Source organism: Leucoraja erinacea, chromosome 10 (assembly GCF_028641065.1).
Source record: "Leucoraja erinacea ecotype New England chromosome 10, Leri_hhj_1, whole genome shotgun sequence".
In the NCBI taxonomy this organism is placed as follows: Eukaryota; Metazoa; Chordata; class Chondrichthyes; order Rajiformes; family Rajidae; genus Leucoraja; species Leucoraja erinaceus.
Window position 1 is genome coordinate 4,408,850 of NC_073386.1, and position 27,093 is coordinate 4,435,942.

The 27,093-nt window shown below is 45.5% G+C and overlaps 1 protein-coding gene across 2 annotated transcripts in view; it reads left to right on the forward strand.

The window, feature by feature from the left end:
- The first annotated feature begins 280 nt into the window (after nt 1-280).
- usp33 (ubiquitin specific peptidase 33) overlaps nt 281-27,093 on the forward strand; it is a 71,673-nt gene continuing 44,860 nt past the window's right edge. For both annotated transcript variants that reach the window (XR_008724089.1, XM_055641312.1), the window contains exons 1-9: nt 281-398; nt 14,677-14,797; nt 18,155-18,208; nt 18,331-18,393; nt 20,850-20,990; nt 22,659-22,752; nt 23,258-23,327; nt 24,694-24,807; nt 26,589-26,667. Coding sequence is in view for 1 of the 2 variants with exons in the window: in XM_055641312.1 (XP_055497287.1) it covers nt 14,720-14,797; nt 18,155-18,208; nt 18,331-18,393; nt 20,850-20,990; nt 22,659-22,752; nt 23,258-23,327; nt 24,694-24,807; nt 26,589-26,667 (693 nt within the window). In the remaining variant the exon portion in view is untranslated. The remainder of the gene's footprint in view (nt 399-14,676; nt 14,798-18,154; nt 18,209-18,330; nt 18,394-20,849; nt 20,991-22,658; nt 22,753-23,257; nt 23,328-24,693; nt 24,808-26,588; nt 26,668-27,093) is intronic.

The following is a 27,093-nucleotide window of genomic DNA, read 5'->3' on the forward strand; positions in this document are numbered from 1 at the left end:
GACGTGATTGGTGGAGGTGAGCCGGAAGGGGCGGGATGCCGTCTGAGTGACAGGCCAGCCTGGGGGAGGGGGAGGGAGAGGGGCGTGACTAGACAAGATATCGCAGTGGGCACTAGAGTTGGGCGGGGTGATCGTGATCGACAGGGGAGGTCGTGATGCGGGACCAGGCCGTGATTGGTTGAGATGGCCGGGAGGGGCGGGACGGGACGAGCCGGAGGGCGGGGTTTGTGACGTATGTCGTCGCCAAGCGGGCGGGGCTTGCGGTGCGTGACGTCGCCGCTGGGTGGGGCTCCGGGTGAGTGAGTGACGGGCGCGGCGGCGGCGGCGGTGGCGGTGACCGGGTGACGGTTTGCACTGGAGTGAGCGGCGGCGGCGGCGGGTCGTCGAGCGGGGCCCGGGTGAGTGAGTAGAGGAGGAGTCGGCGGCGGAGAAGAGAGGCGCTGAATTTCCCTGGGCCGGAGGAAGGAGAAGCGGCGGTTGCGCTGAGGCCGCTAAACCGGGGAAGGGCGGCCGGCTAAAGGGAGGGAGAGCGGCCCACACCCACACCCACCCCTCCCCCCTCCCCCCCCCCTCACACCCGGCCCCCCACCCTCATCCCCCATACCCGGCCCCCCCCCCCCCTCACCCCCCCCCCCCCCCCCCCCCCCCTCTCACCCCGGCCCCCCCACCCTCATCCCCCATACCCCCCCCCCTCACACCCGGCCCCCACCCTCATCCCCCCCCCGGCCCCCCCCCCCCTCACACCCGGCCCCCACCCTCATCCCCCCCATACCCGGCCCCTCCCCCCCCCCCCCCCCCTCCCCCCACCCGGCCCCCCCCCCGGCCCCTCATACCCGGCCCCTCACCCTCCCCCCCCTCCCCCCCCCCCCCCCCCCCCACACCCGGCCCCCCACCCTCATCCCCCACACCCGGCCCCTCACACCCCCCCCCATACCCGGCCCCCCCTCACACCCTCCCCCCCATACCCCCCCCCCCACCCACCCCCACCCTCCCCCCCCTCCCCCTCCCTCTTCCCCCCTCTCTCCCCACCAGATATCCTTCCCCGGCCCCCCCCATCCCCCCTGTCACCCCCTCTCTTTTACTTCGCCACCCACCCTCTCCCCCCCTGTCACTCGCCTCCCTCCCCACCCTCCTCCCCCCCCAGATCTCCTACCCCCCCCCCCCACTCCCACTACTCCCATGGGTGACATCCATACCCTCCAAAGCTCAGCCCTTCCTCCCATCCCTCCCCACACTCCTCCCCCCTCTCACTACCTTCCCTACCCTCCTCCAGATTTCCTTCCTCATCCCCCACTTGACTACCTCCATCACCCATCCACCCCTCTCCCCATTCCACACTTCCCCTCCCTCGCCTACCTCCCCACCCTCCTCCTGCTCCCCTCCTTCACCACCCTCCCCCTTCCCTCCTCCTCCCACCTACTCCCCCTTCCCCCTCAACCCCCCCCCCCCCACCCTCACACCCCCCCACACCTTCACCCCCCCCCCCCCCCCCACACACACCCCTCACGCCCCCCCCCCTTCTTTATTCTCCCCCTCAGGAAAGATGTTATCAAGCTGGAAAAGGTATAGAGAAGTTAACAAGAATGTTGCCAGGGACTAGAGGACCTGAGCTATAGGGAGATGTTGAGTAAGCTGGGACTCTATTCCTTGGAGTGCAGGAGGATGAGGGGTGATCGTATAGAAGTGTATAAAATCACGAGAGGAATAGATCAGGTAGATGCACAGAGTCTCTTGCCCAGAGTAGGTGAATCGAGGATCAGAGGACATCGGTTTAAGGTGAAGGGGAATCTGTGGGTTAACTTTTGCACACAAAGGGTGGTGGGTGTATGCAACAAGCTGCCAGAGGAGGTGGTTGAGGCAGGGACTATCTCAATATTTAAGAAGCAGTTAGACATGTACATGGATAGGACAGGGTTGTCAGGATATGGGCCAAACACGGGCAGGTGGGACTAGTGTAGCTGGGACATTTTGACCGATGTGGGCAAGTTGGGCTGAAAGGCCTGTTTCCACACTGTATCACTCTATGACTATGTTACCCCCCTCCCCCACCATTCCTCCCTCCCCTTTCGCCCCCCCCCCCCCCATCAACTATTCCCTCCTGTTACTCCCTCCCTATCCCCTCCATTACTCCCTTTCTTAACCCCCCTCAACTACCTCCTCCCCAGCCCCCATCACGCCTTACACTCCCTCCATCCGTACCCTTGGCAATTCTGTACCTCTCAAAACCATGAATACTCAGGTTTTAATTACATTCAAAACGGATCTATAGATCTTGTGCCATTAAGGTTATGGGTACAGTGCTGGAAAATGGTTTTGAGGTTGGAAATCAGCCAAGATCTCTTTTTTTAACGGGAACACAGAATCGTACAGCACAGGAATAGGCCCTTCAGCCCACAATGTGTGTGCTGAACATGATGCCGTGTTGAACTAATCTCTGCCTGCACGTGATACAGATTCCTCCAATCCTCCATATCCTTGTGCCTGTCTCAAAGACTCTTCAATGCCACTATTGCATGGAGCAATTTTGTAGACAGAATGGTTTATCCTTTCCATACTTTTCTTATTCCACCTGCTTATCCTCTTAATTTTCCCTCATTACCCTTCACTGGGACTGGACATTATATGTGTAGGAAGGAACTGCAGATGCTGGTTTAAACCGAAGACACAAAAAGCTGGAGTAACAGCGGCACAGGCAGCATCTCTGGAGAGAAGGAATGGGTGACGTTTTTGGGTCAAGACCCTTCTTCAGAATATATATATTGTGTAAAGAGCAAACAGCTGCATGTTCTTGGCAAGTCAGGCGGCATCTGTGGAAGGAGATAGACACAAAATGCTGGAGTAACTCAACGGGTTGGGCAGCATCTCTGGAGAAAAGGAATAGGTGACATTTTGGGTTGAGACCCTTCAGACTGAGAGTCAGAGAGAGGGGAAATGAAAGGTATGAAACTGTACAGATCAGAACTGGCACCGATGGCCAAAGAGCCCACAATGGTCCATTGTTGGCTGTGAAGGGAGTGATAACGACGGGATACGAACAGTAAAACTAGCAGGACAGACAATGTTTTGACTCATCAATTGTATTGCTGTTGATTAGGCAACGTCTAACCAGCAGAAAATGGAGTCTGGTTGAATGGATCATTTCTAGGTTGGCAATCAGTAATTGGTGAGGTGCCACTGAGATTGGTGCCGTGGCCTCAACTATTTAGATAGATATAGATATGCCATTTATTGTCACTATACATGTACAGTGAAACTGAAAGCTGCTCGTACTCAGTGCATACATACAATTTTACACAAAAAACAAGAAACAGAAAAACAAAACAGAAGGGAGATGGGGGGGGGAATAGGTGCACAAATTCTACGGCGCTACATACATATATACATATATACAGATGGAAGTCCGTGTTGGGCGGTGTAGTCAGTGCATGTGTGGATTTGAATTTATGGTAGATATAATTCTCGGGAAGCAGCTATTCCTGAGTCTGTTTGTCCTGGATTTGATGCACCTATAGCGCCTTCCAGAGGGCAGCAGGTCGAACAGTCCAAACGCAGGATGGGAGCTGTCTTTGGTGATCTTCTTTGCCCTGCTAAGGCAGCGGGAGGTGTAGATGTCCATCAGGGAGGGGAGAGGGCAACCAATGATCCTCTGCGCTGTCCTGGTTACCCTCTGAAGCCTCTCCCTGTCTGCCATGGTGCAGCTGCCATACCATACTGTAATGCAGTATGTCAGCAGGCTCTCGATGGACGAGCGGTAGAAGGTCAGCAGCAGGTTAGAGTCCAGGTTGTGCTTCCTGAGGACCCTCAGGAAGTGCAGCCGCTGCTGAGCCTTCTTGATGACCGCTGTCGTGTTGTCCGTCCAGGAGATGTCAGCCGCGATATGGACGCCGAGAAACCGGAAGGTGTTGACCCTCTCCACACACTCGCCGTTAATGTGTAGGGGGACTAAGTCGGTGCTGTGCCTCCTGAAGTCGACAATGAGCTCTTTTGTTTTCCTGGTGTTCAGAGCCAGATTGTTGTTTTCTGAGCACCAGGTTGTCAACTTCAGGACTTCCTCTCTGTAGGCTGCCTCGTCTCCCTTTGAAATAAGTCCGACCACAGTAGTGTCGTCAGCAAATTTGACGATGCGGTTGTTGTTGTGGGCCGGACTACAGTCGTAGGTGTAGAGACAGTATAAGAGGGGGCTTAGCACACAGCCCTGTGGGGAACCGGTACTCAACCTGCGAGTGGAGGAGAGGTGGGGGCCAAGTCTCACAGTCTGGGGCCGGTTTGTGAGGAAATCCTTAATCCAGGCACATGTGACAGTGGGGAGGCCAAGAGTGACCAGTTTACCAATGAGGATGTCCGGGATGATTGTGTTAAAGGCTGAACTAAAATCCACAAAGAGCATCCGGACGTAGCTCTGCCCCTGCTCCAGATGGCTCAGCACAGAGTGGAGAGCTACGGTGATGGCGTCTTCTGTGGATCTGTTTTGGCGATAAGCGAATTGGTGGGGGTCGAAGTCTGGTGGTAGATAGTCCTTGATGTGCTGGAGGACCAATCTCTCGAAGCACTTCGTGATTACCGGAGTGAGGGCAACAGGACGGTAGTCATTAAGGCTGGTGATGGGAGACTTCTTCGGCACAGGGACGATTGTGGCTGATTTTAGGCAGGACGGAATAACTGCCTGGGCCAGGGAGAGATTGAAAATTCTGGTGAAGATGGCAGTGAGCTGGTGGGCGCACGCTTTGAGCACCTTACCAGGGACTCCATCTGGGCCGGTAGCCTTCTTGGGGTTCACTGCCAGGAGCACCCGTCTGACATCGTGTTCCCCGACAGTGAGTGGGGTAGTACAGGAGCCAGGTGAGGGTGGGAACAGGGCTGTAGCAGGTGAGTGCTGCTGTTGTGATGTTTCAAAGCGGGAGAAGAAGCAATTTAGCTTTTCTGCCAGCGGCGCACTCAGGTCTTCTGACTTTGTGGCACAGCCTCTGTAGTTGGTAATGTCTTGCATAATTTGCAGTCTGTATTGTTAACTGTGAAGGGGCTGAGTATACTGTGCCCTTAATTACTGACGATATGAAGATTGCTGGATTAGGAATCATCCTACCACAACCAGAGAGCAGTGCTGAACTACTATCGACCTCTTTGGTGTCCCTCGGACTATCCTTGATTGGACTTTGCTGGCTTTACCTTGCATTAAACATTATTCCTTTATCATGTATCTGCAAACTGCAAATGGCTCGATTGTAATCATGTATTGTCTTTCTGCTGACTGGATAGCAGGCAATAAAAAGCTTTTTACTGTACCTCGGTACATGTAATGACAAACAAACCTGAACTGAGACAGAACAGGGTGTGCAGGAGGATCTCGCCACATCATTTGAGTGGATGAGAAGTTAAAAGATGAAGTGCAAGATGGGAAAGTGTGTTGGGTTGCCTATTGATGATAAAAGAATGAAAGAGAAAATTTAAACCACAAAATGTTGCAATGCAAATGTGCCACAGTTGAGCTGATGGTAGAGCTGCTGCCTTGGCACCAGAGACCCAGATTCGATCCTGATCTCAGGTGCTGTTTGTGTGGAGTTTGCACGTTCTCCCTGTGACTGTGAGAGATTCCTCCAGGTGCTCCTGTTGCCTCCCACATCCCAAAGGCGTGTGGGTTTGTAGGTTAAATGGCCTCTGTAAAATTGCCCCTGGTGTGTAGAGAGTGGATGAGAAAGTGGGATAACATAGAACTGATGTGAACAGGTGTCGATAGTCGGCATGGGCAGAAGGGCCTGTTTCAATGCTGCATCTCCAAAATAAACTATGCATAAGGATCTGAAGGTTCTACATGAGATACATAGTCAGCAAGTAATTAGAAAGCCTTGATTGCAAGAGGCATAGAGGATAAAATATGGAAGATATAATGCAATGCTAATAAGACTACACCTGAAATACGCTAATGTATACTCTTTTAAGGAGAGATGTGTTTACGTTGGGCGTACTTCAGATAAGGTTTACTCTTGAGGTATAAAGACATTTAGGGCTTTCTTATTGGGGTTTAAAAATAATGACAGGTGATATTAAAACAGTACAACACAGATACAGGCCCTTTGGCCCACAATGTCCGTGGCGAAAATGTTGTTGAGTTAAATCAATCTCCTCTTCGTCTTGCGAATGAAACATAAACCAAAGGAATAGTTAGATCTCAAGCCAAGTGATGAGCAGCCAGGTTGTCTCTGCGTCAATGTCTGCCAGGCCCTGAGCTCCATTTGTTGGGTGGTAGCGTGGGCACCCAGAGATGACATGGTTGGCTGTCTGTTGTTCTGCTCCGCATTCACAGGCTGGGCTCTGGCGGAGCCCCCATCTCCACATGCTGGCGTTGAAACGCCCAACTCTGTTGAGCTTCACCCACGCTCCTCTGGGGAGGTCAGAGGTCTTTATCTGGTGAAGATAAAAGCTAACTCCATGTGATCCATATCCCTCCATTACTGCATATCCATTCGCCGATCCAAAAGTCTCTTAAACACAACCATCATATCTGCCTCCTTCAGCACCCCTGGCAGTGCGCTCCAGCCACTCTCCGCCCTTAGTGTAAAAAGAAAACTCGTCCTGCACATCTCCTCTAAATGGTGCCCCTCTCACCTTAAAGCCAGTCTTTCATATTCTCACCCTTGGAGAAAGATTCTGACTGTCTACCTTATCTATGCGTAGGAAGGAACCCATTCCTTCTCTGCAGAGATGCTGCCTGTCCCTCTGAGTTACTCTAGCATTTTGTGTCTATCTCATCTATGCCTCTACCATAGAACATAGCACAGAAGCATGTTAGATCCTGAGAGGAGTGGTTGCCGAGAGGATGTTTCCCTTGGGATCCAGAACTAGGGAACATAGTTTTGCAATAAGGAGTTGTCCACTTGAATGGAGGTGAGGATGTGTTTATTCTCTGGGGATGGTGGATCTTTGGAATTCGCCAGAGAGCAGTGGGGGTGGGGTCAGTGAATAAATTCAAGACAGATTGACAGATATTTGAGAAACAAGGGATTGAGGGATGTAGGGGGAGAGTGATGCAGAAGGCAAGATTACTCGGGCATGATCTTATTAAATAGCGGAGAAGTTTACAGTTTAGTTTATTGTCATACGTATTGAGGTACAGTGAAAAGCTTATGTTGCGTGCTATCCAGTCAGCGGAAGACAATACATAATTATAATCAAGCCATTTACACTGTAGATACATGATAAAGGAATGTATCATGTTAAGGGAACCGAGAGTCGAGTGCGCTGTTTCTTATGTTCACTGCCCCTCTTCCCTCCCTAGCTATCCCACTATTGCATCTCTGCCGCTGGAATATGTGCTTTTGAAACCCTGTAACTTGGCTTAAACGGTCTCTTTCTCACGGCTAAGCCTTTGGTTTGTCTCACTCGCTCTTTGTGAAAGTTCTTTTGGATAGGAAGCTGAACCATTGAATTGAATGGAGCATGTTCTCCCTGGTAAAGAGAGGACTGAATTGTTAATAATGTGTTTAGAATTTTTAAGGGGTTTGGTAATGTTGCCCATGACAAGCCACTTGTCTGGAAGAGGTCGACACATTGGCACAGCGGTAGAGTTGCTGCCTCGCAGCACCAGAGACCCGGGTTCAATCCTGAGTTCGGGAGTTTGTACGTTCTCCCTGTGACCGTGTGGATTTTCTCCAGGTGCTCCGGTTTCCTCCCACACTCTAAAGATGTACAGGTTTGTCAGTTAATTGGCATTGGTAAAACTGCAAATTGTCGCCAGTGGGTAGGATAGTGCTAGTGTAACAGGGTGTGATCGCTGGTCAGCGCGAACTCGGTGGGGCGAAAGGCCTGTTTCCAAGATGTATGTCTAAAGTCTGAAGGACAGTAACAATTGAATGGTTAGATCGGCATAAATTGAAACTATACAAATATGTTAATATTTCAGTGGGGAAGATGGTAAATGTGTCTGTTCAATTTAGTTTAGAGATACAGCATGGAAACAAGCGCTTTGGCCCATTGAATCCATGGCGTTCATCGATCCACTGTTCACACTAATTCTGTTGAAGCCATTTACAAACCCACTCGCTACACGTTAGGGCAGTTTACTCAAGCCAATTAACCTACAAACCTGCACATCTTGGGGATGTGGGAGGAAACCACAACATCCAGAAGAAACCCACACAGTTACAGGAAGAACATGCAACTTTAACGCAGTTGCAAATTATTGCTTTTTCTCTGAAACAGGCAAAACAGTTGAGTAATTTGAACCATGGGTTATGACGTGGTGGTAGATTACCAGCCTAGTAATCCTGAGTGCAAATCCCACCGTGCAACTGTGGAATTTAAATGAAAACTAGATTGTAGTGAAAACTCCTCCGATTCATCGATAAACATCAGAGGAGTAAGTTAGGATTTCAAGTTCAAGTTCAAGTGAGTTTATTGTCATGTGTCCCTGATAGGACAATGAAATTCTTGCTTTGCTTCAGCACACAGAACATAGTAGTCATTGACTACAAAACAGATCAGTGTGTCCATATACCATAATATAAATATATACACACATGAATAAATAAACTGATTAAGTGCAAATAACAGATAATGGGTTATTAATAATTTGAGTTTTGTCTGAGCCAGGTTTAATAGCCTGATGGCTGTGGGGAAGTAGCTGTTCCTGAACCTGGTAGTTGCAGTCTTCAGGCTCCTGTACCTTTTACCTGAAGGTAGCAGGGAGATGAGTGTGTGGCCAGGATGGTATGGGTCTTTTTGCATCTTTTTGTGGTAGACTGTCTCTAACTCTTCACCATTGCTGCCCAGGAGCAGTGCACATTATGTCCCTATAAAGGTGGTGCCAACCTGGTGGAACTGCACCACAGTACAACCTAAACTGGAAAAACAACATGCAGTGGACAGGTAAACAATCAGCAGAAGTGTCATCATAAGGAAGTGACAGGTAGTTATAAACATTGAAGCAACTAAAGAGTGGAAGCTCGACATCCCTCGACATTCCATCCTCGACGATGGTAAAACATCTGATTATTAAAGTCTAGGCAGAAGCAATTTCCACTTGTGTTCAGACTGAAGTTCTGAGTGAACAACCCATTTTGGACTTCTGACATCCCACCATTGCAGAAGCAGTCTAAGGTGAGAAGATTTAAGAGGAACCTGAGGGGTAACTTTTCCACACAAAGGGTGGTGGGTGTATGGAACAAGCTGTTGGAGGAGGTAGATGAGGTAGGTGCTATTGCAAAGTTTACGGAACATTGAAACAGATACATGGATAGGATAGGTTTAGAGGGATATAGGCCAAACGCAGGCAGGTGGGACTAGTGTAGATGGGACATGTTGATCGGCATGCGCAAGGCCATCTGACGAAGGGTCCCAACCCAAAGCACGTTAGCTGTCCAATTTTCCTTCACAGATGCTGCCTGGCCAGTAGTTTGTTTTATGCTCAAATGCGCCGGGAACACCCCACCCACAACTTTATGTGAGGGCTTTCAGCAGAAGGACTGCAGCTGTTTAAGGTCGTGACTTGTCACCTCAAGGGCCGTGAAGGATTAATAACGATAAATGCTCGAGGACCTGAAAAATTGAGCCATTTTCATCTTTGGGGCCCTGAACTCTACACTACCGGGGTTTCCCTGGCCTTGCTTTGGATCTGTGATTGATTAATTATCAGATTTTATAATTGCAGCATTCAGCAATATTTACGTTGCTTCTTACAACTGACAGGATGGTAGAAGATGCACTAAGATCCTGATCTGTTATTGGGTTTAGGAATTATTGTATTCCCAATTTCTGATTATGGTTTTGCCCAGTGTTCTAAATGATGCAAGTTTTACATCAATTATCCGAAACTTGGAGTTTGCTTCCAGCAATCTTGAAATCTAATCCTCGGCACTGCTGATCTATAGACGTCAGTGTTGCTGTTGTTATTGGCAGCTTGAAGTGTGGATTGGATGCAACGTTGTGTCTTCAATGCACTGGAATATTCATTCAATTCTGAGCTTCCCTCGTTTTGAGAAACCAGGGTGAAGAGGTGAAAATCGCAGCAAAGGTTGATGCGTGATTGTCCCTTCCGAGGAGATATTAATTGTTTATTAATTTTACTGACAAGGCATCCCCTTAGTTGCCCTTGAGAAGGATGCGTGCGAGCTTTCCTCTTGAACGACTGTGATTCGCGTAATGAAGTAATCGCGTCGGATGGTTGTGTTGGGTATGAAGTTACAGGATACCTCTCTCCCCACCCCTTCCCCTACCCCAATATCCTTTATACGACTGAAAGGAAGGATTTGGAATATGTGAAAAAGAACTTTTAACAGCTTGTGAAGCCTGAGCTGTATAAAATCATGAGAGGAATAAATCAGGTAGACATACAGAGTCTATTGCCCAGAGTGAGGCCATCAAGAACCAGAGGGCATAGGTTTAAGGTGAAGGGGGAAAGATTTTATGGGACTCTGAGGGGTAACATTTTCATGTTAAGGGTGGTGGGTGCATAGAAACAGCTTCCGGAGGAGGTAATTGAGGCAGGGACTATCGCAACGTTTAGGAAGCAATTAGATAGGTACATGGATAGGACAGGTTTAGAGGGATATGGCCCAAACGCAGGCGAGTGGGACTGGTGTTGATGGGACATGTTAGTCGTTGTGGGGAAGTTCAGTCGAAGGGCCTCTTTGCACGCTGTACGACTGGGAAGAAGTTGAAAGTGGGACCGAGCACAGGGACTGCTGTTAATAACCAGATGTTAATGTAGTTTGGGGTGATTGTCAGTCTGGACGTTGTTAATTTTCCTCCTACGTTGGAATGCATTGAAGGTACTACACTGAGTCACGATGGAATGTGATCCCATGGGAACGTGCTTCTCTTCAGCTTCACCTGTTCACCAGAGGGAGAGTTAGGGAGGGAAACCGGCCGGTCGTGGTAAATGGTTGAGGATTGCTCAATAGAATTCCCGATTGGGAAAAGTTGTCCATGTAAACTGTGGGAATGTTTCTGCAAAGATCGAGAAAGGAGCGGTCTGTAGCAGAGCCTTAATAGAAAGCTGTACAATTCCCTGCAGCTTTACACTGTGGCTCTCTGCAGATTTATCATGGCCCTGTTCCGCCTGCATCTATTCAATTAGCACATTATCAATAACTGGAAAGAGCTGTTTGTCTCCTTGACACTTCAGTTCTAATCGCCTTTTTGACCTTGTCCACTGATCAGAATCATTACTAAAATGGCCACAGTGTGTAGGGGATTTTAAGAACTAGTATATTTTACCAATGAAAGGAAGAAATGCATCAGTGTTATGCGTCAAATGTATTACAGGTTCACACCGATTTTCCGGCACCCTTGGTTCCAGAGCCTTCATGGAATATCCGTTTTGGACGAACGGAGGTCATATCCTCCGAGAGGAGTTGAATGGTACTGGATCTAAAGTAGGCCTCTGAAGTCGGCTAGGAGAACGGTTCAGCCGGCTCTGGCCATGCCGGAGTTTCAGTGCTGGCCTGGCCGCAGGGCACAAATTCGACCCGCCGATCAGATGCGGAAGTCGGCTATGGGAACAGATCTGCCGGCTCGTCCGATCTAGGTGTCACATTTTTGGAAATACTTCCGTGATTTCATGTGCACTCTTGTAATTTTATCGAGATTTAAGGAGGTGCCAGACTACCAGCTACCGGAAAATCTGTGGTGGCCCTGTACTACATCTAAATTCTGGTTACTACAGGGCCATGGCCACAGTGTGTAAGGGATTTTAGGAGCTTGTATAAGAGTCTTATTTTACCAATGAAAGAAAGGAATGCATTATCGCATTTGTATTGGTGTTAAGCATCAAAGGTTCAAACTCAAACTGCACAATGTTAGATCCTTAAGACTGGAAAATTGAGAACCGACAAATTAAACACAAGGTAGACACAAAATGCTGGAGTAACTCAGCGGGACAGGCAGCATCTCTGGAGAGAAGGAATAGGTGACGCTTCGGGTCGAGACCCTTCTTCAGACTGTTGACAAGTAAAATCTGTTTTTATTGTTGGAGGAATAGCTCTCAGCCAAGAAGGTGGAAAGTGTAACACCTTCACAGCAACACTTTATTCTTGGGTTTTTAATGTATAACATAAGAATTTCAGTTTTATTTTGAAGAAATTGGGAACTGCAGGTGGTGGTTTACAAAAGAAAAACCACAAAGTGTTGGAGTAACTAGGAAGATCAGGCATTCTCCAGTGATGCTGTGTGACCCACTGAGCCACTCAAACACTTTGAGTGCTTCCTTTTCAAATTGGTTTTGTACCATTTGTGAATTTTTATATGCAAGAAGTTAATGGGAACAAATGGGTTTGAAAAGGATTGAAAGGCCACAGTGTTCCAGAGCTTTCACAAGATCATTTTGGAAGCAAAGAGACTCTTTATATTCCATGCTGCTGCTTCTAATGCAAGTTTACTGGTATAACATTACAACTTTGAATGTTGTAGAAGGGTCTCGACCCGAAACATCGCAGATCCGTGTTCGCCAGAGATGCTGCCTGATCTGCTCAGCTATTCCTTCACTCTCTGTCCCTTTGTGTATTAACCAGCATCTGTCGTTCCTTGTTTCTACAACTTCCTGTTGCTTTCAACTACGGTTAAGGATTTGGTTGAGATTATCATTTTGCCTGTCTTCTTCAAAGTCATGCGTTATAAGTGTTCATCTGTAGACCTGCATGCTGTTAGTACCTGTCACAAACAAGCGGCTTACTCCAGATTTCAACCAGTCTCTCTGTTACAATGTTTTCCTTAAATCTCCTACCCCTAGCTAATGTTTTGTGTAGTTGTACCATAGGTTCCCTGCTCTTGCCTTCATTATCCAGGGTACAGGTTGTAAGCATCCTGTGTACTTTGTTATCTCTGTGCCTTCATGGATCATTGGAGATGTATACAAGTGCCATTGTTCCATATATCCTTGGGTCCTGGACCTTATTCTGTACAGCCAAACCTTCCAAAATGCACCATCTTGCATTTTCCTGCATTGCATTTTATCTGCCATTTTTCTGGGCATTTTAGCAATCAATAAATATTGTTTTTCAATAGACAATTGGTGCAGGAGTTGGCCATTCGGCTCTTCGAGCCAGCACCGCCATTCAATGTGATTATGGTTAATCATCCCGAATCAGTACCCCGTTCCTGCCTTCTCCCCATATCCCCTGACTCCGCTATCTTTAAGAGCCCTTTCTAGCTCTCTCTTGAAAGCATCCAGAGAACCGGCCTCCACCACCCTCTGAGGCAGAGAATTCAGCAGACTCACAACTCTCTGTGAGAAAAAGTGTTTCCTCGTCTCCGTTCTAAATGGCTTATTCTTAAACTGTAGTTCCTGGTTCTGGACTGCCCCAACATCGGGAACATGTTTAATGCCTCCAAAGTATCCAAACTCTTAATAATCTTATATATTTCAATAAGAACCCCTCTCATCCTTCTAAATTCCAACGTATACAAGCCCCAGCCGCTCCATTCTGTCAGCATATCACAATCCCGCCATCCCATTTTCAGCCAAGAAGTGCTTGCCCTGCTATCACTAGCACCACCAATTTCCATGTCTTTTAAGAATCTGCTAACTATATTTCCCACATTCACATCTGGATCATTAACACATCACAAAAAGTAAGAATCCTATCACTGATCCCTGCAGCACACTGCTGATCACAGGCTTACTGTCACAAAAACATCCCTTGACTATCACCTCGACCTCCTATTGTCAATTTCGGATCCAATTGTCGAATTAGATAATATTTTACTATACGGGGGTGATGTATGATGATTGATATTAGTTTTTGCTACAGCTTCAAAATTCCCTGGTTTATGCTTCATTCTAATGCTGATGTACAAATCCAAAATTGAAACGAAGTATTAGAAAAATGAATGCACATCAGCTGCAACTGCATGTTGAAATTATAGCATGCATTTTGCTGTCGTCGTTCTGAAGAAGTGTCCCAACCCAAAAAGTTATGCATTTTCTTCCACAAATGCTGCCTGATCTGCCGAGTTCCTCCACCAAATTTATTTTGCTCAAGATTCCTGCATCCGCAGTCTCTTGTCTCCTTGCTTTGGTTTAGCATGCCTCCTCAAAAAAATAAATAAGCAGTATTTAATTTACTAATTTAGTGTAAAATCCACAATATTCTAGAGATAGTCATACAGTGTGGAAACAGGCCCTTCGGCCCAACTTTCCATCACCGACCGACAAACCCCATCTGTACCTGTCCCACCTGCTTGTGTTTGGCCCAAATCCCTCTAAACCTATTCTATCCATGTACCTGTTGAGATGTTTCTTAAATATTGTGGTCGTTCCTGCCTCAACTACCTCGTCCGGCAGCTCATTCCAGACACCCACCGCCCTTTGTGTTAAAAAAAATTTGCCCCTCGGCTTCCTATTAAATCTTTCCCACCTCACCTTAAACCTATGTAATCTGGTTTTTGATTCCCAGCCTCTGGGTAAAATACAGACAGTAGGAATATTTATGAACATATTTAAAAAAAATTGAAACTCTGGAAGGTAGGGCGTCGTGGCAGGGGTTGGCACAGTGATTTGGAGAAAGAGTTGTCATTACAACTAGATGTACCGTAGTCTTTCACTGCCGGGGCTGCGTACTGTAAATAACGTGAAATTGCTTCAGCCTTGTGAAACGCTGTTTCGTTTGAACTGTTGCTACTGTTTGCAGCTGGTAGGTGCATCCTTCTCAAAATAACGCCACAGCTGTTCTCACTGTTGTGTAGGTAGTGCTGCATCCCAAAGTGGCAGGAAGGTATTGCTGTGAAGATGTCGCATCTCAGCGATTGCATTCACTTGGAATCCGTGGGCGAAGTGACGAAAGACGAACTGATTGAGAAGTCTCATGTAAGTAGCTCCCTTTATTATTAATTTCCTGTTAAACAGCATGTTGTTAAAAGTGCAATTGACGCTTGATCCTCCTGAAGGGGCCACGTGGTGTCACCCAGTCAGCTTCTCTTTTTCCAATTTATCATTTGGATGTGCTATTCATAAGTTCAAGGAGCTGAATCAGGCCATTCAGCCCATCAAGTCTATCCCACAATTCAATCATGGCTGATCTATCCCTTTCAACCTCATTCTTCTGCCTTCGCCCCATATCGCCCGACACCCATACTAATCAAGAATCTGTCAATCGCTGCCTTAAAAATATCCGTTGACCTGACCTCCACGGCTGTCTGTAGCAACGAATTCTGCAGATTCACCATCCTCTGACAGGAAATTCCTCCTCTTCTCCTTTCTAAAGATATGCCTTTTATTCTGAGGCTATGAGCTCTGGTCCTAGACTCCCACTAATGGAAACATCCTCTCCACATCCACTCTATCCAGGCCTTACACTATTCAACTTCTATTCACTTAATAAAATTCCATCATTCAAGTTCACTGATAAATACTAGTGAGTAATGTGGACAATGTCATCACCTTAGCAGCTTGTAGGAACATTTCTGAGTATCAACAGCAAGATTGAGCCCAGATGATGTATTTTATGTTTAAAAATAAATCCGTACAGCTTCCTGAATTTATTTCCAGTAAGCGAAAATCTAATAAAACCAGAAATAGTTCTTGCATCTGGGTGTATGTGCATCCTGTGGACTAGATGGGGGAATTCCAATGGATTTTGTTCCAGACACTTCTGGTGACATTAGAACCAAGGAGTAACTTGCATTTGTATGGGAATTTTTCACATTCCAAAATGCTTCACAGTAATGAAGCAGATTTAAAATGTGGTGCCTTTGGTAATGTTGGAAACACTGTGGCCAAAGTTTGCACAGCAAATTTCCATAAACAGCAATGGTTGCAACCAAATAATCTCTTATTAGAACTGTCAGACAAAACCTGAAAGTTGGCTGGGACATTTTACAACTCTTGAGATTTATTTTAACAATGCCATCTAGTAAATTTGGCTGAAGGGGTAAGCAAGGCCCTGGTTTGGAATTCCATGTAAAAGGCAAAGTTTTACTTTGGATGTTATGCTTAACTCAGTGAGTGGGAGTTTGAGACGAAGACTATAAATTGAGATACAGTTGACACAAGTCAGCGTTTTTCAATATTTGAGCTCTTTGCTGAAGGCGAGGAAATCTAGGAGGTAATAATTTATATACAGGTGCACAACCTTTTATCCGGTGTTCCAGAAACCGAAAAGCTCCGAAAACCGGCCATTTTTTCCAGATGTCGCCTGCGCACCAAAGCTCACGTTTGGCGCCAAACTTGACCCAAAACGACCCACGGTCAACCCAGGTCTGTACTACTGTAGCGGCTGCCTCCTCCCCGGAGACCGGGAGACGCTTAAACATCTGTAAATCATTGCTTAAATGTTAGTCAGTTAGTTTGGAGGGCTTTTATGTGAAGGGGGGGTGAAGGGGTAAACTTTAATTCTTAGTCCCCTACCTGGTCAGAGAGGCGGGGAGCGGTCAATGCCTTATCGGGTTGCCGTGCAGTAAGCTCCGCAGCACTGTTGGGGGGACGCCGGTTGTACTCCGACCCCGGCAACTCTACCCCTGGCTGCATCCAAATGCGCGGCCCGCGGATGTACCCTAGCTCGCGAATGTCGGGAGTCGGCAGCAGACACCAGCGGGGAGCGGGCAATGCCTTACCGGGTCGCCGTGCGGCAAGCTCTGGAGCGCTGTGGCCACCACTCCCAACATTGGCGGAAGTTAGTTGCTGGGGTCGGAAACTAAGACTTGATCAGTACTGGTGCAATTTAGAGGATGAGGTGGAGACCTCATTGAAACTTATCGAATAATGAAAGGCTTGAATAAAGTGAATTTGCCGGAGAATCTGGGGGCCAGCGGGGCCGATTTAGCCTCTCAGAATTACAAAGGAGCCCCCAGCTCCGCGAGGTTGGGAGTCGCCGACCAGGTAGGGGACTAAGAATTAAAGTTTCCCCCTTCACCCCGACTCCACCACCACCACCACATAAAATCCCTCCAAACTAACTGACTAACATTTATGCAATGATTGTCCCGGTCTCCGAGGAGGAGGCAGCTGCTCCAGACTTTTCAAGCCGCCCGCGCTACCTACCTAATCTACGCTAAAAATCTTCCATTCTGAAATCCGAAAATGTCCGAAATCCGACAAGTGTCTGGTCCCAAGGCTTTCGGATAAAAGGTTGTGCACCTGTATATATAGCACGGGATGTTTGTATGGTAATCATACTCTAAAACTGTCGTCGTGGCAGTCTTTGACATGGTTACTTGAAGCAACATAATGAGATGTACCCTAGTCTCTTAGATAAGCAAAGTTATAAACTAAGACTTGATCAGTACTGGTGCAATTTAGAAGGATGAGGTGGGGACCTCATTGAAATTTATCGAATAATGAAAGGCTTGAATAAAGTGAATTTGGGAGAATCTAGGGCCAGAGGCCGTAGCCTCAGAATTAAAGGACATTCCTTTACGAAGGAAATGAGGAGGAATTTCTTTAGTCAGAGGGTGGTGAATCTGTGGAATTCATTGCCCCAGAAGGCTGTGGAGGATATTTTTAAGGCAGAGATAAATAGATTTTTGATTAGTAATAGTGTCTGGGGTTATGGGGAGAAGGCAGGAGAATGAGGTTAGGAGGGAGAGATAGATCAGCCATGATTGAATGGAGGAGTCGACTTGATGGGCTGCGTGACTTAATTCTGCTCATGTAATTTATGAATATATGAAGACTTGTCGCACAAGAATAGTAAGGGATCATTTGAATTAGGAAGTTATTGTTCAGTGATCATTACATTTTCCCCATCACAATCCTCCCTTGTCACCATCTTATTTTTTCAGAACTCTGAGATGGTTGTGAAATGGAAATAAAATGACACCCCCAGTATTGAGGCCAAGGATAAAATGTGGTAGCGTAAGCGAGCAAAGAAGGAAATGTCAGGAGCTGCTTGAAAATGTCCGCAACAAAGTTTTTTTTTTTTTGCAGACAGAAAGGAGCCTGTATTCATGATTCCTTGCTATTAAAGTGTTATCCTGTGAGCTGCTTAAGTTGTTTAAGGGCCTGACCACTTAATTTAACATTTTTGTTTTAACTTTAGTAATTTATGGTAATATATAACAATCTAAAAACGTGAATAACAAGTTCCATAACATATCGAAAATCACTGCACATGACATACAACATTACTGTAAATGGAAACTCAAATCAATGTTTAGCTCACAGAATTAGGATTTACTTCCCACTTTTTCTGTAAAGTATTAACTTTGTATTTTAAATTTTGTGTAGGGCACTTGTCAAGATTGTAAAGTTGGTGGTCCAAACCTCTGGGCATGTTTGGAGGTAAGATGCTGCACGGTCGGTTGTTGTGATTTATTGCATTAAAGACTTTTTGTGCTTTGTGATTTGTTGCATTAAAGACTCTTCATGCTTTGACCTCTTTGGCTTGTATCCCTTGCAAACAGAATGGCTGTTCCTATGTCGGATGTGGAGAATCCCATTCGGATCACAGCACTCTCCATTCCCAGGTAACCGCGGACCTAACTTTTAAAAATCAAAAGAAGACTGCATTCAGGCTAAGACTTTTCACACCAATAAATTGTGATTAAAGTATGTTATGACCAATGATGTCGCTGTTGGAATATATCAAGTGTCGCACAATGTTTGATGACAGAAACCTTTTGGGAACAGTGTGATAATTGATCTGGTGATGTCTCTTACAAAATATTGATGAGGAATAAATATTGTCTAAGGCACCAGCAAGAACTTTACTGTTCAAATAGTGCCCTGTCAATTTTGGATCCATACTGGAAGGCAGTTAACTAAAATGCATACGAATCAATTCATGAAAGGCACTAATAATAAAGTTATGAAATATAAAATGTAGTTTTGCAGCACATCTTGAAGGGAGTTATTAAATTTATAGAAAATATTGTACTTCATGTTGTATTCTGTGATGTATTTATAGAATCGTGAAAACTTGCAGCGTAGAAAGATAAATTGAAAGGCAGAAAATGTTGGAGAAACTCAGCGGGTCAGGCAAGAGAGAGGAACGGTAATGTTTCAGGCTGATTACACCGTCAGGTTTGTGATTGAGGCAAGTGGATAGCCTGTGCATATTGGATATATTTAATGTCTTGATGCTGTTAATGAAAACTTCTAGCTCCCCTTATCCATAATGTTACTTTATCACAATAGTTACTTGCTATGTTGTATAAGCCTGTTGTATAAGTGCAGCCCATTTGATATTTTGTCCTGAGCATTGGTGCCTTCCTGAGGGGGATATTAAGTTCTTTAGTTGCCATAGTTATCCATCTGTGTCAGCCACTGACACGGCAACTCTTGTGACACTGAAGTTTAACCACAATTGCACATACTCAACTGATTAGTGTATATTTACTATTTTTGTTCATGGGATATGGATTCCACTGGCATTTATTTATTTTTTCCCCCCCATAATAAACTTCAGAATTAAAAACATTGATTAAATACAAAAACAGTGCAAAAAGTCTTCAGACATTCTCAGCCTCGATACATTCATTAGTGTCATCTTCAGTTGTTTGTGCAACTATCCTTGAACCAAGGTGTGTAAGTTAATTGGCTTGGTAAATGTAAAAATTGTCCCTAGTGCGTGTAGGACAGTGTTAATATGCGGGGATCGCTGGTCGGCGCAGACCCGGTGAGCCGAAGGGCCTGTTTCCGCGCTGTATCACTCTTGTGCCCTCCCCGGGGTGATAAGCCTATTTTCATTTGAGGGGTGTCGCCACTGGACTCTACCCCTCAATTTCCAGCAGCGAAGGACCCTAGACTGTGATCCTCCCCACAGAGCACTTGGCGTGGGCTGCACTGAGCTTCAGTGACTCCCTCGTCATGTACTCTTGAATGGGCCAGTCAACAGCATTTCACTGGCATTTCTTGCTTATCTCTAATTGCCATTGAGTGAAGCAAGCAGTTAAGAGTCAACTATCAACCGTCGATCTCAAGGTCGCGCTAGGCCTGAGAGGGAAAGGGTGGCAGACGTCCTTCACCGAAGGACATTAGTGAACCACTTGAGGCTTTTTTTGGCAACAATCTGTAGTTTTATAGTCACATTAATATAATTAGCTTTATTTTTTATAATTTCCAGATTGATTTAGTTAAATTAAATTCCCTAGTTACTCTAGGAGGATTCTAACCCGGTTCATTGCCTGTCATCCTGAACTCTGATGCTTTTCTAGTAAATTAAACATTGCGCTATTCTTCCGTGTAGCATCACACTACCCTGCACCAGAGCTTTGCATTTGAAACTACCCCCCAGATAAACTTCTGGACAGATGTAGTTACTTCAGTACATTAATTTTGGGGAGCCATTGTTCTGTTTCGGGGCACGTCAAGCGAGACGATGGCAGTCTCTTGGGCCACCTAGTGGGAGATTGTAATTATTGTTTTAATTTTTTTTTTTAGTTTGGTATAGTTTAGAGATACCGCGAGGAAACAGGCCCTTCAGCCCACCGAGTCTGTGCCGACCAGCGATCCCCGCACACTAACACTATCCTACACACACTAGGGACGATTTACAATTTTACCAAGCCAATTAGCCTGCGAAACAGTATGTTTTTGGAGTGTGGGAGGAAACCGGGGCACCCGGAGAAAACCCACGTGGTCACAGGGAGAAGATACAAAGACCCGTACAGACAGCAACTGTGGTCAGGATCGACCCCGGGTCTCCTTCGCTGTGAGGCAGAAACTCTACAGCAGCCCCACCTTTGGTTAGTGAAAGTCATGGGATACAGGACAAGTGGACATGATTGGAGTTGCACCTTAACTAGACATTGGAGAGCTTCTCATTTGTATGTTCAGAGAGACTGTTCACGGGCAAAGGGCCGGTGATAAATTTTTACTTGCAGAGATATCACATGGAATTGCATGGTATTTTGGCATTTATATAGAACGTCATTTTTCAAATTTAAAGTTGCATTGAAACGCACTGCTTCCTTTTATCTAGGAGACCATGCACAATCTCACTGTAAACCTCACCACCCTGCGAGTTTGGTGTTACGCGTGTGGCAAAGAAGTATTTTTGGAGAGGAAACTTGGACCCCTACCAGTACAGCATACAAGAATACTTAAAGTCCCCGAACACCCGGTAGGTTTTCATTCAAATAATCTAACGGGGACTGCTGGCTTTTAGTTATGGCATCTGGAGTGAATGTACCTAACGTATTAACTCTTTGAATGTTGGTCATAAGGAAAATGGGAATTTTGCGGAAATGTGCTTTGTGGACATTTTTTTTTCGAGAGACAATTAATTTTATATATATATAAACTTGTAAGTGAAGCTCTTAGAAATTTGGGGAGATGGAATGAACTTCTGTTGAAGTTGATGGGTACTGCTCTCGGACCATACTTTTCCTACATGACATTAAGTGGCATTACCAGTAAATGTAGTGAGATTAGCAGGTGAAAGACTGGATAGAGTGGATGTAGAGAGGATATATTTCCACTGGTGGGAGATTCTAGGACTGGAGGCCATTGCCGCAGAATAATAGGATGTACCTTTAGCAAGGAGATGATGCAGAATTTCTTTAGTCAAAGAGTGGTGAATCTGTGGAATTAATTGCCGCAGACGGCTGTGGTGGCCGCCCTTGGGTATTTTTAATGCACAGATTGATGGATTCTTGATTAGTAAGTGTGTCAGGGGTTATGGGGAGAAGGCAGGAGAATGGGGCTGTGAGGGAAAGATAGATCGGCCGTGATGATAGGCTGCTAGACTAGCGGAGTTCCGCAGGCCTCGGTGCTGGGGCCGCTGCTCTTCACGTTGTATGTTGATGATTTGGACGAGGGGATTGAAGGCTTTGTGGCCAAGTTTGCATATGATACAAAACTAGGTGGTATATAAGGTGCTGAGGATCTATAAGGTGCTGGTCAGGCCACATTTTGAATATTGTGACCAATTTTGGACACCATATCTGAGGAAGGATGTGCTTGCTCTGGAGGGGGTCCAGAGGACGTTTACAAGATGATCCCAGGAATGAGTGGGTTAACAAATGATGAGCGTTTGATGGCACTGGGCTTATATTCACTGGAGTTTAGAAGAATGGGGGGGAGGGAGGGGAACCTCATTACCTCATTGAAACATAATGAATAGTGAAATGCTAGGATAGAGAGGATGTTTTCACGGGTGGGAGAGTCTAGGACTAGAGGCCATAGCCTCAGAATTAAAGGGCATTCTTTTTGGAAGAAGATGAGGAATGTCTTTAGTCCGAGGGTGGTGAATCGGTGGAATTCTTTGCCACAGAAGGCTATGGAGGAAAAGTCAGTGGATATATTTACGGCAGATATTGATAGATTCTTGATTAGGATGGGTGTCAGAGTTTATGGGGAGATATGAGAACCAGGACCACAGTTTAAGAATAAGGAGTAAGCCATTTAGAACAGAGACGAGGAAACACTTTTTCTCACAGAGAGTGGTGAGTCCGTGGAATTCTCTGCCTCAGAGGGCAGTGGAGGCAGGTTCTCTGGATACTTTCAAGAGAGAGCTAGATAGGGCTCATAAAAATAGCGGAGTCAGGGGATATGGGGAGAAGGCAGGAACGGGGTACTGATGGGGATGATCATCCATGATCATATTGAATGGTGGTGCTGGCTCGAAGGGTCGAATGGCCTGCTCCTGCACCTATTGTCTATTGTCTATATGATGAAGCTGAAAATGGATGGAAATGCATAAAGAATAATGATTCCTATAGATGGATCCATCCTATTGACCATGTTGTCCTTGACTTTGCTTATACCCTTCTCTGGGTTGGTATTCTAGGACTCCTCTCCCGAGCCGTCACCAAAGGATCGTAACACGATAGCAGGAAGTTATCTCGACCCAGAAGCTGAATATGACGACATCAGGAATAGAGGTCTGATGTTCTTATTTGCTTTTTGCTGTTAAGGTTCCTCCATCTGGGAAAATGAAAGTAATTGTTTTAAATATACAAAGTACACATTGAAATAGGGCGTCACGGTAGCGCAGTGGTAGAGCTACTGCCTGAGTTGCGCCAGAGACCCGGGTTTGATTCTGATTACGGGTGCTGTCTTTATGCAGTTTGTACGTTCTCCCCGCGATCTGTGTGGGTTTTCACCGGGTGCTCCGGTTTCCTACCGCACTCCAAAGACGTGCGTACAGGTTTGTATGTTAATTAGCTTCGGTAAAGACTAAATTGTCCCTAGTGTGTGTAGGATAGTGCTAATGTACGGGGATCGATGGTCGGCGCAGACTCGGTGGGCCGAAGGGCCTGTTTCCGCGCTGTATCTCTAAACTAAAGTAAATGAGACTGGGTGCAGTGAACACCAAATGCTATTTCAATTCAGGCAAATGTATGTATTTCAAAAGGTGTGGATTCTGAACTGGTATTGTCTCTCTAGGTCTCACTGGTTTGAAAAACATTGGAAACACTTGCTATTTGAATGCTGCTCTTCAGGCCCTTTCCAACTGGTAAGCCCAGGCACTGAACTGTTCTATAAGCACCACTGTTCTGATAATACAACTTATTGCTCCAGTTTAGTTGCATTATATTGTCATGTGTTAGATGAAGGCTTTGATTTGAATAATCCCAAACTTATTGCTCAACTTTTTAGTTAAAAAACAACCAAAGCTGACCAAAGTGCTGTACAGAAAAAGAAAATAAGCAAGACATCATAAAACAGGCAGAACAACAGAACATACAGCTAACACGAGGCGCATAAATTACATACGAAAATCCAAACAATAAATTGCATGCTACGAACCACCAGCAAAACAGTTTACACATACCTTATAGCTAAAGGCCAACCATAGATAGTCTTCATACATACATACCATACCATACAAGTAAATACATATACAAACAAAAAAAAAAACCATACCTAGACCCAAAATGACAAACAATACAATAGATAGAGCAAAGGGGATGACACTTAGTACAAAATATAGTTCTCGGCATTTAGCACAACATTATTTTCATTATTTCTTTTTAAACTACCTCACTCCTCTCATTTGGTTGAAGCCAATTTTCTAACTTTGAGACATAAAGAATTGGCCGATGATAACATCAGCCTCCAGTCAGTTCTGAACAAGGTGATTTCAATTGGAGCTGCTTCGGGGGGGGGGGGGGTGAACACTTAGATTCCCATCTATTCTGATCACAGCACTTGATTGGTATGGTTGGGAACGCTGTCTGAAAATCTAATGAGGATGTGGTTTATCCAACCAGTTCATTTCCCACATTGGTTATAGTCACTGATGGATGCGTCCCTCAATTGCAGTCATAGAATCATACAGTGTGGAAAGAGGCCTTTTGGCCCAACTTGCCCACACCTACAACATGACCCATCTACACTGGTCCCACCTGCGTGCATTCTGAAGGATAGGCAGTGGAAAAGTTAGAATCCACATGTCTACGCTGCAATTTAGTTTCTCCTTAAAGTGGTTCCTTAATCTTCTTTATTTTTAAGTTTAAATATTGTTAATTGTATAGTTTCTCCAGGGAAAGTAATTGGCCAAGCAATGCCATTCAGTCGGATTACAAGTGCAGGATGTTTTATTTTTTTAAGTTATTGAGGTGATGTTTGGCCTCGAACTGATAAACCCTTGTCCTGAAGCTGCTTTTTCACACTGGCACGTAGTAAGAAAGTTTGGTAAATGTGGCAACGGTTCAGCAAAGGGACTGCATGGAGTGGGTGTCTGCGATAATGCTGTCATTTTACTGCTCTTGTTCTTTTCAGTGCTAAAGATAATGGCATTTGGAAAGTGTAGTTATTACTTGGGTCTTTGTTGCTGAAGGTCATTTGCACATAATGTCATCTTTCTTTTTCTTCCCCAGCCCGCCCTTAACTTTGTTTTTCCTTGAATGTGGAGGCTTGGTGCAGACGGACAAAAAACCAGCCTTGTCGAAAAGCTACCAGAAGCTGATGGCAGAAATCTGGCACAAAAATCGGTACGCTACTTGCCTTGCGCAGTTCCTGCTCTTTACACTGCCAAATGAAGTTGCTAGATCACTTTTTAACTCATTATAGCCAGGAAAAGATGGCATAGGTCAGCAAAGATATAGGGTCACTAGTAGAATGGGGATGGGGTAATAAGGTGGTGGTGTTGACATTTTTTCCCAAAATGACTTTCGAATGGCAAGGCAGAGAATGGGAATGAATAGTGACGGAAAACCTGAATAGATCATGATAAACATTGCATGAGCCCCTTGTGTGTCCCAGGCACATACTTTTCTGCATTTGGACGTAAATGTTTTTGCAGTACATTAGCCCTATCGGTTAAAAAGCAGACTTAAAATGTAGCAACCTTGGTATTTGCGTTGCCATTAGTTTTAAACGTAGAAACATAAAAAATAGGTGCAGGAGGAGGCCATTTGGCCCTTCGATCCAGCACCGCTATTCATTGTGATCATGGCTGATCATCCCCTATCAATAACCCGTGCCTGCCTTCTCCCCATATCCCTTAATTCCACTAGCCCCTTGAGCTCTATCTAACTCTCTCTTAAATACATCCAGTGACTTGGCCTCCACTGCCCTCTGTGGCAGGGAATTCCATAAATTCACAACTCTCTGGGTGAAAACGTTTTTTCTCACCTCGGTCTTAAATGACCTCCCCTTTATTCTAAGACTGTGGCCCCTGGTTCTGGACTCGCCCAACATTGGGAACATTTTTCCTGCATCTAGCTTGTCCAGTCTTTTTATGATTTTATATGTTTATATAAGATTCCCCCTCACCCTTCTAAACTCCAGTGTACAAGCTGCCATCTACTACTCCTACAAAGTGTGAGGTTGAAACAACTGTGTTGCATTCTGGTTTTCAATGGCAAACATTCACAATCAGTAATGAAACAGAATCAGCGTGCATTGGAAGACTCATAGAGCTGTAGAAGCTTGATGGACCAAATGGCCGTTAGTGCTTTAAATGTTCTGATTCCTTATGAACTGTATTATCACCATTTTGATGTACTAGAGTAAATATGAAAAATTGCTAACTTTTTTGGGGCCATATTTAACATGAATAACTATACACAATCACTTCAACAGTAGAAATGTAGTGACTTCATTCAGTGGTTAGATCTATTTCATTCTCTTCATTCTTGCCTGCATCTCTTTGAGGGCCTGTCCCACTGTACGAGGTAATTCAAGAACTCTCCCGAGTTTTAAAAAAAGAAATCAAACTCGTAAGCACGTAGTGGGTATGTCGGAGCTCGGGACGTCTCTTAGCGGCTCGTAACGCTAACGGCAGGTACTCGGGAAACTCGGTAAGCTCGTGAAGACTCGTGAAGATTTTTCAACATGTTGAAAAATGTCCACGAGAGCCCCGAGTACCTACGAGCGGCCATTACCGTAATTCTCTGAGTTCGAATCTGGGGGAAACTCGGGAGAACTCTTGAATTAGCTCGTACAGTGGGACAGGCCCTTTACCCTTCCCTACATGCAGGCAAAGGTTGAGACAACTCCTTCATCCAGCAGGGATATTCTATCGGCTGTAGTTTGTTGCTCTAGTTCCAGGGTGCAGTTGACCTTTATGCAACTTAGTCAGTTCAGGGAAATAGAAGTAATCAGATTTGTCCAGGAAGCTAATTGACAATAGTATTCTCGTGCGTAGTTCTACCATGTTATTTTGCCCACGTTGATTAATGAATGACTCGCATTGGTATAAATTCCCTGGAACTGGTGCATGTAACCAAGTTGTAATGGTTCCTTACACTTTCCTATGTTGTCTTTCCAGCCCGAGCTATGTTGTGCCTACAAGCCTATTCCAGGGGATTAAAACTGTGAATCCAATGTTTCGTGGGTATTCCCAACAGGTGAGAGTTTTATCACTGTCAATGAACATTATGGTGCAGGTTCACATGAAGTATATACTAAGGCATAAAGCATTATATTCAGGATAGATGGGCATAAACTTGGCTTGTATTTCACAGTCGTATAGATGATCAGAGGGAGATATTTATAAACTAAAAAAAGGTTTAAAACATAATGCAGCTGTAGAAATAATTAACTGAAAGGTATCTGGAAAATGTGGACGTGGAATTAAAATTAGAGGAAGGTTTTTCATGAAGGAGATAGTTGTGTATTTCATATGATACAAATCATAGGTTATGATTTCTTTGACCTTAGCCACCTCAAAAAAAAAGCAGTGGCTGCTGTGAAAACTGAAACTCCCAATGTTGAGATTGATAGATGTGAATCAGAAGTGTGCAAATGGACCTGAAGTACAGATTAATCTTTTG